We start from the raw sequence: 13508 nt of genomic DNA on the forward strand, positions 1-13508 counted from the left end.
TTTCCCTTCTCATTGCTCCGCTTTGCCCACTGCCCCTTGCAAGGCACAGAAACTGAGTACAAGGATGGAATGTCATGTCACTAGCCCTTGGGGACAGGATGCGGGATGGCCATAGCTCCATCATCCCCATAAAGCTCAGATCATTTCTGAGGGGCCAGATGGTTGGGGTTTCCAACTCTAGAGAACCTACTCCCTTGGCTGGCTCCTGCCCACGCCTGCCTAGCGAAGGACATTGCAGCTTACCACTGCACTCTTCCCCACTTTATGCTTGGCCTGAGTGAAGAAGAAAAAAAGAGGAGGGATGATGATGGGGGGAGGGAAGTCTTACTTGGTGGGTGGGGTTGTGGCTCCCAGTTTGGGGTCAGATGATGACTTACCCTACATCAGCCTGTCTTTCACACATTCTTCTTCTTCTTCTTCTCTCTCTCTCTCTCTCTGCCTCGTTCTCTTCTCCCCTCCTTTCCACATCCTTCCTGTAGAACTTCTTGGTAAGTCAGATGTTGCCAACCTAGCTTTATCAAGCCTCCTCGTCCACCCTTTCATAGCCTTTTGCTTCACTTATCTGTAAATCTAGGTTGGGCTTGAAATGAAACCAAACCTCTGAGCAACAAGTAGGTGGGATGGTCATTTTGAAGCTGAACTAAGGGCTGCAGGCTAGATGGTGTTTGCTCCTTGCTCTCAGCTCCAGTGCTGGAGGGTAAGCCAGCCTCCTGTTGAAAATCACAGTGCGCCAAACTGGAGTGTGCTGGGTGCAGACAGGGGAAGTGGTAGGAAGCCAAAAGTCAAGCATTTCTGCAGGGTTTCAAACTGCTCCCTATTTCCTCAGTAGCACTGCCAACAACCCAGTGATCATATTTTGCAAGTGGGGGGTGAAAGCCAAGAGCCAACCTGTAGAGTTAGCTTCTAAAATCCGAGAAACGGTTGCTCAGGCTTCTTTCTTTCCAGCCTGCTGGCAACTGAGCATAGTGTACACTGTGCTACACTTCCCCCCCCCACACACACACGTCCCGACCAGCCTGATCACTGTGGTAAACTAGGCCAAGAGTGCCTCAACTATATGCTCTCCTGGAGACAGTATGCCTCCGTCTACATTTCTGAGTGGAAGCAACTTAGCCAGCAACTTAGCCATTCCCACTTGCCACAGTTGCAGGAGGCGTTAAAGAAGTGACATTATCATGCGTGGAGAGGGGCCCTGTCTGAGGACTGGAGCATCTGCTTTGTATTGCGGGAGGTCCCCGGTTCAGTCCATGGCATCGCCAGCTAAAAAAGGATCAGGTAGCAGATGATGCGAAAGATCTCTGCCTGAGACCCCGTCAGTCTGAGTAGACCTGGCTGTTTCTGATAGACCAATGGGTAACTCAGTAGGCGGCCAAGCGTTTCTTTGAGCAATTTTATCCTGCCCTGCTTCCAGGGAGTTTGGTGCAGCACAGACACGATTCTCTTCCCTTTCACGCTCTCAGCAGCACTCCTGCGAGGTAGGCGAGTCTGAGAGTGTGGCTCACGGTGAGATTCATGGCAGAGAGGCCCTGCTCTGCTACCTTGACCACTACCCCACACCGGCTGTCGCTAAAATTGTAAATGGAGGGGGAGTGTCTTGATCACCTCTTGACTAGTCAATGTGGTATCGTTGATGTTGTCCATCATGCAGGAAGACCACAGGTGGAGTGAGGAAAAAATATTCTCCCACCCACATGAGATGATTGTTGACATCCTAGATACAGAGTAGTCCTACCGTATTTACTCAAAAGGATGGTGATCCTGAATGTAATATGATTCTCCCCTTTAAAAATGTTATACTCAAAAACACTTTTATTATTGGACATAACTGTAACTCGAGCACAAATTTAAGATTGCACACTATTTTTTTACAACGTTATCTGGCAAGAAAACCTGGTTTGAATAAATACAGCAGATCTTTTAAAGTTTGGATTAAGACTGCCCTGTGGAGGCTCAAGAGGGCCTCCTTCTGTTCCCCTCTTTCTCCAAAATTCTTGCAGTGGCATCTCTCTGGTTTCTAAGAGCTGCACCCAGATGGCCCCCCTGGCTGTCAGATGGGCTGCCGCCACTCTGAAAGCAGGCTCTCCCAGCCAGTTATTTCTCTTACGTGTTCGTATGCGGACACTGCTATGAAAGGGAGGGGAGACAGGCATTTAAAAGCCCCTGGGTTTCAGTAGGGTTTCATTTCAGGCCTTATCTACACCATCACTGGTCCCCTATTCCCATATCTTTTCTGTGGCTCTGCTGTACCTCTCCAGGATGGCTACGGGGCAGATACTGAGATCCACCTTCCCCAAGGCTCAGGCCATTCCTAGTGGGTGCTGGATACTGAGCTGCAGGAGGGGTCCACCTTGGAACAGGGCCGTGCTTCTTCCCCTAGGCTGGGCCATTCCTCCGTCTCAAAGCTGCTGTTTGTGCCATCGTTCCCTTTTCGTTGGTTTGCAGCTGTCAAGCAGAGCACCAGGATCTCAGCCTGATCTCCCCGTCATCCTGGGCCCCACGGTCTCAGCGGCTTGTTTTTGTTTTCCTTGACTTTTCCATTAAAAAAAATTTCACTGCTCTCCCAGTTCTTCACTTTTCTTTCCCATGCTGGAGATTTCACCCACCTGGCTGCTCAAGTCATCTTGCTTTACCTTCTTTGCATGTGGCATTGCGGTGGTGGTGGCAGGGGCCTCTGAATGACAGCAGCACCCACCCTTGGCTTCCTGGCATGGTTGTGCAAAGAGATATCTCCAGTGCAGGGATGCAGAACGCTGTATCCATCAGACTGAGCCCTGGATCGCCACCCAGCACTTGCGTTTTGCATTGCCCATAAGCAGTTTGTGTTTGTTAGTATGAAGGAGTCCAGGGGAAGCCCTGGTCTTCAGGGTGCTCCTTGGCTTGTATGATTTTGCAGAATTTTTGGAGTGTGTGTCCGTGAGAGCCTGTACAAACATAATTTCCCTGTTGCCCCTGGATTCCTGATCCCGCATTGCTCGGAATACATTCCACACTCTTCCAAGCAACTGAGCCACCTAAATCTCTGCCTCGTTACTTCGTCCTCCCCACTCTGTGCTTCTTGTTCTCTAGCAAAAGGTGAATAAAATTCCCTCTTGGTCCAAATTCTGCACTGAGTATAACTCTTAAGGGTTGTACCTGGGATGAATTTGAACGTATCACAAATAGGATGGAAATCATGTTCCCTCTAAGGTGTGGAGTCTTGTGAGCAAAAATTCTACTTTGTGAGCTACTGGCATTAAAGTTGTGAGCAAGCGATTTGGCTACTACATAAATTAGCTTGCTCTGGAGCCATCCTTCCTGAGCTGAGACAAAAATGTGTGAGCTGGAGGCTAAAAAATGGTGAGCGAGCTCACAGTAACTCAGCTTAGAGGGAACACTGGATGGGATGTTGGAAGACGGTGGTATATTCCAGCTATTACAGGTTTGTGGGCAATTCAGAAAACGGGGGAGGGGGTGAAGAGGAGGCCAGCAACAGCACGGGAGCCGAGCATCTCCGCTCTTTCCTCTGGCTGGGAAATGATCTTGTGCTGCATCCACATGGGTAAACCGAATTCTTCTAGCTGAGTGACGATAAAAGGCAAGAGGGATTTTTTTTAAAGGCATAATGCAGAGAAAACTGTTGACCTACATATAGAGGCGGATATCTGTCATAGAACATCTTACACCATCCGGAGGCAGTGTAAACTTTGACTGCAGAACGGATTCTTAAGGCCTTGGTTGATCACAGTAACATTTCTCAGTGCAGGCAATACCACTGTAAGCACCACAAATAGAAAACTGCAGACCTGTCAGCGGGAAAATATGTCTGTCAATGTTCAAAACAATTCTAGACATCTTCACAATGTTTTACATTAATAAGAAACTGATATGTTGACCTCAAATACCTCAGACACCCAAAGCAGCTTCCTGGGAGCTCTGGAAGGTAAAATGCATTAAAATTACTCTCTTGTGGCAGCCATCCTGAATTTTTTGCCTCACAGGTTTTCCTTGTGTTTCTCGGAAGGGCCACCCAGCCCAGTAAATTTTGCCCACTTTCCCAAGATATCAAAACTGCTATCATACTGTTGTTCCTGTAATTTGGTCTTAGAGGCCTGTAGTACTTTTGCCTCAGTTAGAGAGAATACAAAAGCTACAGGGTTTTTTTTATGTCTGTGCTGCAGGCACAGAGAAGATTTCAGGTGTTTGTCAAGGGGTGAGGGGACAAACTGCAGGACTTACAAAGGGAAGAAAGGCATGAGTCACAGTTGACCCAAGATTATAAGACAAATTGACTGGAGCGAGTGTCTCTCTGGCAGACACGGGGGAAAGGGGAGATGGCATTATGGAGTGGGGGGGTTCAGTGGAAAGATTAGGTGCTTGATTTGGCAAGGTCAGTGGAACAACTAGGTGGAGGTGAATATTTGACAGCTTAGCAAAGCAAAGGAGGGAGAAAAGTCAAGAGGGGGAGAATTGCAGAAATTGATTTAACATAAGAACGTAAGAGAAGCCATGTTAGATCAGGCCAGTGGCCCATCCAGTCCAACGCTCTGTGACACACTGACCAAAATTCTAGACATTTGGAGACCCATTGGCATTGACGAAGTAGCTCAGACTCTGAGATGGCCTCCAACATGTGTGTGAGCAGAATAATGACATATTCAGCTGTATTACCTTGAATTATTATATCCCTAACTTAGCTGAGATACATACGCTTCCATGAGCATCAGTATAATGGCATCTTGTAACGGTCTGGGTAAAATCAATACCCTTGGTCATGATGTGACTTAAAAATATTCTGCCTTCCTGTTTGGTGGTCTTCAAATTTTATTTATTTACTTTATATCCCACTGTTCTCCCCAGTGGGGACCCAAAGCGGCTTACATTGTTCTCTGCTTGTGATCTATTTAGATCCTTGTTTTTGTGGCTACCATGCATGTAGCAAAGGGATCTGCACTATTTTCCCAACCTGAAAAAGTCTTCAAAAGGCTAAACAGCAGCTCTCCTCTCGTGTTGGGAAAATGGTGCTGGGGGATGTAGTGCTAATCCAAATAGAGCATGGGAGTTGAGGAGAACCTGCAACTCATGTCCGACTGTTAGGCGGGGGGGTCCCAGACCCGACTTGTGTACTTCTTGATGTGTGAATCAGACAGGGAATAAGTGTGTGAAAGGCAACATTGACTTCTCACAATGTCAAGTACAGAAGAAGGTTCAAAGTCACTAGAACTTTCACTATTGAGTGAGATTTGTGTGCCCTGTGAACAAAGTGTTTTCCTTTTTTTGAGCGGGAAATCTTGAACCCTTTTAAATCCTGCTGTGGTTCTAGTCTCTGTCACACACACACACACACACACACACACACACACACACACACACACACACGGAATAAAGGTCACTACAGTTTTGTGAGGCTGCCACAGAGTTTCTGTGACAGAAATCCGTTCCTCAGATTTCCTGAGAGACAAAGTCATACCTCAGGTTAAGTCATACCACCCAGCCTTTCTTCTGTGATGACTGTGCTTGGTTTCTCCATTCGTTTCAGATCTCAGAAGACCCAAATGTCACCAGGGAAAGTGAATTAAAACCTAGGAAGGTGTCTTTTGCCTTTTGAGCGGAGGCATTTCCTTCCCCACTCCCACCCCATTCCCAAGAAGATGTCTTCATGTTCCCCAATGCTGTCAGCAGTATCCGTGTCCATTCAAGGAAGACCTTTCAAAGATGCGGGCCTTTAGGACAGGTGTTGGGACTTGTGGGTGAAGAGGGCGTGATGTGTTGGCCTTGCTCTTACAGGGAAGGGGGATCTGCAGCCACAGCTGGACAATGCTCTCCAGGACGTCAGCGATATGTATCTCCTCTTGGAAGAGACGGAAAAACAGGCTGTCCGCAAGGCCCTTGTTGAGGAGCGTGGCCGATTCTGCACCTTCATCGCTTACTTGCAACCTGTGGTGGTACGTGGCTGCCTCCTCTGCCCACACAAAACTAAACTGGCTGTTCCTTTTTTTTTAATGTGAGCCCCCCTTTCCTTCCCCTGCAGGTTGTAGCACACTGATTTTCTTCGCAAGTGTATAAACAAAGGTATCAGGGCAAATGGTGATGTTAATTCACAGGTCAATTTGTGAACTTGAATCCAGAAGTCTGTCAGCTGCAATTTCCAAGGCAGCTTACCCCTGGTAGATCAACCCCATTTAAAATATTACAGCATAGCTTCCAGCAAAATTGATATCCATTACAAAACAAAGAAATTGCCTGAGCACAAAAAAAAAATCAGCAAAATGGCAGAATGAACGGGGATGTTTTGATCAGGTGCCGAAACCCAGAAAGACTAGGCTCCAAGTGAGCAATTCTAGGTTGGGGGTTCCAGAGGGGAAGTGCCACCGTGGAGAAGCCCCTCCCCGTAGCTACCCCACTGTATTTTCAAGGGAGGGGGGCACTCAAAAGGAGAGCCTTTGCCAAAGAGCTGAACTAGGGAAGTTCTCCTTTAACTATCCTGGACCCAAACCTTTTTAGGGCTTCAAGCTGTGCTCCAGTGTGTAGCTCGTATAATGCAGGCAAGATGCGTTTACAGTGGTTTGTGCTGGTCAGCAGTCTCACTGCTGCATTTTGCGCTGATGGAAGCTCCCGAGCTGCAGTTGGGCAAAGTAAGCATGTTCGTGCATGCGTTGAGGTATTTACATAATTATTCCTGCGCCTACAGCTCAGCGTTGCTTTGGGACACAATACTCATTTTGCACACAGTGTGGCCTGTTCATTATATTGCCCGAGCATCCACTACAGAACTGGCCGAGAACTCAGCTCCTTGGGAACAAGGGAAGCCGAAGCTGTCAGATCCAGATAAGGGATAGAAGAACCCCAGAAGGCAGCTCAGCAGAGTGTTTGAGCTGGATTTTTTATTTGTTTTTGGCTGCTGTGAGTAAATTTAAATTTTGCACACACACACACACACACACCAGCTAACTAAGCTGAGCAGCATAACATAAGCACATTAAATGATGAAGAGTTGATGACGTTAAATGTTATTTAAGCATCACACTGTTGTATTGTACAGTAGTTAATCTGCACTGAAGACTCCCCCCCCCCCACAATTCCTGATTAGCTTAGAAACACACATCAGGCACGGCTGCCTGCCTGCTGGTCTTCCATTTCCTCTCCTTCACAGCCGTGTCCCTGCTTTGGGCTGCTGACAGGCAGCAGAAGGGAAGCTCTTGCTTGTGGGAATATCGCCCAGTGTGAGCATGCTACACTTCCCTCTGTGGAGGCAAGGGTCACTGAGAGTGACGTCGCTGAGGCAGGTGTCCCTTAGAGTTTTGGCACCCACCCTGACCTGGATAGCCCAGGCAAGCCCGATCTCATCAGATCTTGGAAGCTAAGCAGGGCCGAACCTGGCGAGTACTTGGATGGGAGATCTCCAAGGGATACCAGGGCTGGGATGCAGAGGCAGGCAATAGTAAACCACCACTCTGAAATGTCCAAGCCCCACTAGGGTTCCCCAGCAGTCAACCATGACTTCCAGGCACCACACACACACACAATACTCACCAAAAAAAGAGTTTTGGCACCCCTGGCAGCTGCCTGGTTTACCTGTGTAGCTGGACTGGCCCTGGTTGCTCTTTGCGTTTCATCCCCCTGCAATCCTGATGGCTGCTTCCCCCAAGCAGCAAGAGCGGGAGAGCTGGAACTAGCCAGATACCCCACATCGACAGGCCTCTGTGATTCAGTAAAAACGAACATTACTTTTTCCCATTGGGGAGCAAATGTCTGTTTCTCTCCTTGGTCTTTTGCAGAATGGAGAGATCACCATGCTGGGAGAGATCACCCACCTGCAGGGCATTATTGATGACCTGGTGGTGCTGACCGCAGAGCCTCACAAGCTGCCCCCAGCCAGTGAGCAGGTGAGAAGGCACAAGGAGGGGGGCAATGGGAAGGAGTGGCGGGGGTGGGGGCCAGGACAGCCACCTCATTCAGCAGTTCCTAGGCAGCCAAAGCCCAGGATTTTCTGAACCGAGATGTGAGGCACTCTTCTAGGTTTGTTGCCGGAGAGTGCAGAAGCACGTTCCCCCCCAAGGTATCTGCCCACTGCATTTCTGTATGAGAATGGGTCTGCCTCTCCACTGGAAGGCGGCATGTCCAGACCAGTGATGCTCCCTCTAAGCTGTGAAGTTTGGTGAGCAGAAATTCTACTTTGTGAGCTACTGGCATGAAAGTTGCGAGTGAGCGATTTGGCTACTGCATAAATTAGTTTGCTCTGGAGCCCTCCTTCCTGAGCCGAGACAAAAATGTGTGAGCCGGAGGCTAAAAGACTGTGAGCGAGCTCACACTAACTCAGCTTAGAGGGAACACTGACTGTTGTGTGAATAATTGTGAGTTGGAAATGATTGAATAATCCAGTCACACCTGATGCCAGATTGTAATCCCAGATAATACATACCCCCATCGTGAGCTTTAGCACCTGTCCCCCGGGAAAACTTTAGTAGGGGCCAATGTTCCCTCTAAGCTGTGGAGTCTTGTGAGCAAGAATTCTACTTTGTGAGCTACTGGCATTAGAGTTGTGAGTGAGCGATTTGGCTACCGCATAAATTCGTTTGCTCTGGAGCCGTCCTTCCTGAGCTAAGACAAAAATGTGTGAGCCGGAGGCTCAAAAACTGTGAGCTAGCTCACACTAACTCAGCTTAGAGGGAACACTGGTAGGGGCCCGTATCCTGACTGGCCGACATCTGATCTTTAGAAGCAGCAGCCTCTGATGAACATAGGAGGGGCTGGGAATCAGAAGGGCCCTTTCAGGTGGTTTTTAAATTAGCCTTTCAGCACCGCTCCCCGTTGTCAAAAATGTTTTCACAGTGGGTACCTGTTCTCCCAAGCCATGCCAACTGAGCCTAAACAATGGTTTAGTGGCTACCCACACATTGTGCACAATTGCGCCTATTTTGCCCCCTGAAAAGCATCAGAGGGACCGAGTGAGAATGACAGCAGTGTTCTGGATGGGCCTGTGGCCTGGCTGGGAGCCACGTGGCTTCATCCGTCCTTCCCTGTGTCATTATCAGAGGTCCCTGTCCTCATGTATCAGCCCCATCTGCTGCTCCTTCTGACTTCTGCCTCTGTGTGGCAGAAGTACCACACAGCTCAGGGCCGAGTTTATTTGTGAGAGACTCTGAGCAGAACTGTGGGGAGATTGGCCCTTTCCATGTATACACAGCTTTTCTGACTAGGATTGGCTCAGAGGGTCACTGTTTACCCCTCTGGGAGATATTACGTGTGGTCATCGAGACTCACAAGTTTCCTCAGTGGGGCAAATAGTGGATCCCTGAGGCCATTTCAGATCAGCACCATGGTCCTGATCCCAGTCAGGCCCCACGTGCACCTGCAAATTAAGTTATGAGCGTGTGTGATTAGGCGGCCCTGTAACAGCCATGTGGGTGACAGAAAGACTATATATATATATATATATATATATACACACACACACACACACGCCAGTGTGGCATAGTGGTTGGACTAGGATCTGGGAGACCCAGGTTCGAATCCCCACTCTGCCATGGATGGGTGAGGTTGGGCCAGTCCCACACTCTCGGCCAAACCTACCTCACAGGGTTGTTATGAGGAGAAAATGGATAGAGGAGAACAAAGTAAGCCACTTTGGGTCCCTGCTGGGGAGAAAGGCAGGGTAAAAATGAAGCTGATTAAAAAGATAAATAAGTCTGCCATCTGGAATCTCTCACAGGTGATCAAAGATCTGAAGGGCTCCGATTACAGTTGGTCTTACCAGACTCCGCCATCATCTCCTAGCAGTTCTGGGTCTCGCAAGTCTAGCATGTGCAGGTATGTTTGATACAACTGGCAGGAAAGTGATACGACCTGTAACTCAAGAGAAGGGAATGCAGAATGGAAACCCTAGAGAGAGGAGAGCTTGCAGCCGCTTTGTGGGTGATTGAGGGTGCTTTCTGTGGCCCTGTGGTGACACCCCATGACCTTATCCCGAGGGTGCTGTCTTCAGCTGTCTCTCCCAGGTGAAAAGGCCATCTCCTGGTTGAGTTACCATGTGATGATGAGAGCTTCCTGTCTGACCAACTGTGGCTTGATTCAAACATCACCCTGCTGGGGTGCAAGATCCTACCTGTGTTAACTTTGTGCACACCCAACATTTCCTTCAGACTGGGCCGTGTTGGCAACCCAGTAAAATTCCCACCTGAGCAAAGGATCTCTGGCCTGTTGTCATTGCATGTTTAGCGGATGAAAGCCTGGTTTAAATGAGCCACTGAGCTTGGGTGGCTTCCTGCAAGGAAGCCCTTCTTTCTCACCAGCATCTCCTTTTGACTGGACCTGTTTTGTGACAGTGCCAGTCATGTGGTGGGGGATGGAAGAAGGCAAACCTGGGCTTCAGGTTCTCTTGGATTTAGGATTGCAGCTTTGTGTCCCACAGAACTGTTTTGCAAGGGAGCAAGAACTTGAAGCTACTCCCTGAGAACCCTTTTATGCTTGGCGTGCATTTTTTTCTGGCCCCAGGAGGTGGTGCGAGGTTTATGAATCATTTGCTGTAGGTTGCCTGCTGGGGAAGAGGACTGCAGTAGAGGTCAAACGCTTTGTAATCACTGCAATAATTAAATGTGCTTAGATTCTCAGCTGAGCTAGAACAATAAGCAATCTGAATGGCGTTTGCAAGCCCTGAGGACTGGCTGGCCTTGAAACGGGATGGCAAGAGGTGTACCCACCCCCTCTCATCCCCACCCCCTTCCTTTCCTGGCCCTCTTCCCCCCCTTTTTCTCCTCCCATACACAAATGTGTGTGGTGGATCTTTTTTTTTTTTTTAAGTAGTCCTTTCCTTTCCTTCCTTCTGCATTTCCTGCACTTCTCTCCGCATACTTTGGTCTTTCCTGCTTTTTAAAAAATTACTACAAATAAAATTTTTAATGAGCCACTGCCTTACCTGTCCTATAGTAACACAAGGTTCAGGAGAACACCACCGTCAGACAGGAACATCTTCCCTCACCATCATGTTACGATGCAGACCAGTCATGATTCACAATTTTTTTAAAAAAGAAATTCACACATCAGTTCAACACGGGGGGGGGGGATAAATTATCTTGTCTAAAATAATCTTAGGAAGAATGTGGTCTGCTTACTATTGAGGCAATTCTGGGAGTGCCACACAATACTGAAAAGACACGGTTATCATTGGAGAAGAGGCCCGCAGAGCCACAAGGTTGCAGATGTGATGAGTGGAGAGGGATTTGGTCTTCTCTGCTGGCCTGCTCTCACCTTCAGTTTCTCCCTATCTTCTTCTCCCCCCACCCTTTTAGTAGTGTTAATAGTGCGGTGGGTAGTGCCTCCCCCCCTCCCCGGTTCGCCAATAAACATACTCACCAAATTCCATCTGTCACTCCCACAGCCTGGCACAGCCTGTGAACGCCAACACCCGCCTGTCCAGTGTCTCATCACATGACTCCGGCTTCATTTCCCAAGATGCCATGTTCTCCAAGCCGCCTTCGCCAATGCCCTCGGATATCACCAGTCAGGTAAATTCCTTGGGAAGACAATGTAAAGGAACAGGAATTGTAGACCGGAGGAAGCTTGCCCTTCCCTGTCAACACCAACCCCACAGTTCTCCTTCAGTGGGGGAAGTCATCCAAACTGGTTAGGCCACACCTCCTCTCGCTCCAGGCAGGGCTATGCAAATTTGTGTAGACTGTATTGGCTCAAAGTGAGGCTGACCCTCCAGTTTCAGTAGCCCTGCCGCTCCAGCAGGACGCTTGAGCCTCGCTCTGCTTTCTTGGAGACTCTTGCCTGATATGGAAGATGGAAAAGCCTTGAAGAAAGGCCCCATCATTGGTCTCAAAAAAGAAAAAATACACCTTTAAGACAAGCCTCTCCCGCCTGAGGTTCCAGGCACCAGAGACAGTGCAGATTAGGCTAAAGGATTTTCTGTCTGTGTCTCGCAGCTCTGCCTTTAGGTAAAAATGTCTCAAGCCATGTATGTGAGAGATATATGAAGTGCAAGGCCTAGGACCGCCAAAGCATGTTACGACCCACTACACCAGATCTGCAGTAACATAACAACCTAGTGGAAGAAAGCGTAGAGTCGCATCCTGGTCCACCTTTTACACCTGTGGGACCAGTTAAAATCAGCAGAGGTTTCATCTGGTAGAAAGGTGTGCAGCATAGTGATAGAACAGATAAAAATAAGAATGAGGATCCTGCCCAGGTTGTAGCTTGGGCATATATCCAGTTTGGATGTCTTCCCTCACTGAAGGAGAATGAAACATTGGAACTTACCTGAAGGTTTCTTCTCTTCAGTGGGGCGAAGTCCTCCACATCCCACCCAAAATAAAATAAAACAGAATAAAATCTAGTCAGGCGTAAAATCTGTTATGGAGCTGGGCTAGACTAAGACTGGAGGGTCAGCCTCCCTCTGAGCCAATACCGTCTACACAAATTTGCATAGCCCTGCCTGGAGCGAGAGGAGTCTGAATGACTTCGCCCCACTGAAGAGAAGAAACCTTCAGGTGAGTTCCAATGTTTCGTTCCTCTTCTGCTGCCACCCCAAATCCAGCGTCTAAAGAAAAGCTTTCAGGGCAGCAGCACAGGGCAAGTGACAGATACTCTGAGTCACCTGCCCACATCCATTTAATTCCCCCCACACCACCATTGTTTAGGAAGAATGAAATGAGCTGGTAGACGTGGAGGCTGGCCATGCGGAACACTGAGTCTTTCCTTCTTTGGTCCTGCAGAGTTTGTGCTGAAATGTTGCAGGGTGGCCTCTCATCTGCCTGAGGTGTCTGTTTTGGGGTGGGATGATTTATATCCCAGAGAGACCGCCTTACTGTCTTGGGGCCCCACTGGGAGCCAGACCCAGGGGGCTTGGATCAGAGACTGGTTTTTTGGAGAGGGAAGAGTCCCTTATTATGCCAGTCTTCTGTCTTTGAAAACAGATGCATTAGCAGTGGAAGAAGGAATGGGGGGGGAGAGTGAGGCAGAAGAGCTGCCGTTCTGTGTATTTGAGACTCGAGTGTAGTTAAGGGCTTTCCTTGTTACTGAGACAGGGTCTTGTGGGCAACAGAGTTCCTATCCCTGAACGGATAAGAGGCCTTGCCCAGAGTGGGAGGGGGTTCCCTCCCAGGGAGCAGAGCTGGTGTGAGGCGGCTGCAGTTGGAGGGATCCCATAAGAACATAAGAGACGCCAATGTTGGATCAGGCCAAAGGCCCATCCAGTCCAACACTCTGTATCACACAGTGGCCAGAAAGACCAGTGCCATCAGGAGGTCCACCAGTGGGGCCAGGACATTAGAAGCCCTCCCACCGTTGACCCCCCCCCAGCACCAAGAAGACAGAGCATCACTTGCCCCAGAGCCCCTATCTATACCTTGTGGCTAATAGCCACTGATGGACCTCTGCTCCATATGCTTATCTAATTCCCTTTTGAAGCCGTCCATGCTTGTAGCCACCACCACTTCCTGTGGCAGTGAATTCCACTTTGGGTGAAGAAGTACTTCCTTTTATCCGTTCTAACCCGACCGCTCAGCAATTTCATTGAGTGCCCACAAGTT

At 48.8% G+C, this 13508-nt stretch overlaps 1 protein-coding gene across 1 annotated transcript in view; it reads left to right on the forward strand.

The window, feature by feature from the left end:
* Positions 1 to 13508, forward strand: part of LOC107114843 (MTSS1-like protein) — a gene marked incomplete at its 3' end in the record, with an annotated part of 101278 nt that overhangs the window by 81696 nt on the left and 6074 nt on the right. The window contains exons 11-15 of the mRNA XM_015416442.1: positions 480 to 488; positions 5764 to 5921; positions 7755 to 7862; positions 9689 to 9786; positions 11354 to 11480. Of these exons, the coding sequence (XP_015271928.1) occupies positions 480 to 488; positions 5764 to 5921; positions 7755 to 7862; positions 9689 to 9786; positions 11354 to 11480 (500 nt within the window). The remainder of the gene's footprint in view (positions 1 to 479; positions 489 to 5763; positions 5922 to 7754; positions 7863 to 9688; positions 9787 to 11353; positions 11481 to 13508) is intronic.

This window comes from Gekko japonicus, unplaced genomic scaffold (genome assembly GCF_001447785.1).
Source record: "Gekko japonicus isolate JY-2015 unplaced genomic scaffold, Gekko_japonicus_V1.1 scaffold1955, whole genome shotgun sequence".
NCBI classification, from domain to species: domain Eukaryota; kingdom Metazoa; phylum Chordata; class Lepidosauria; order Squamata; family Gekkonidae; genus Gekko; species Gekko japonicus.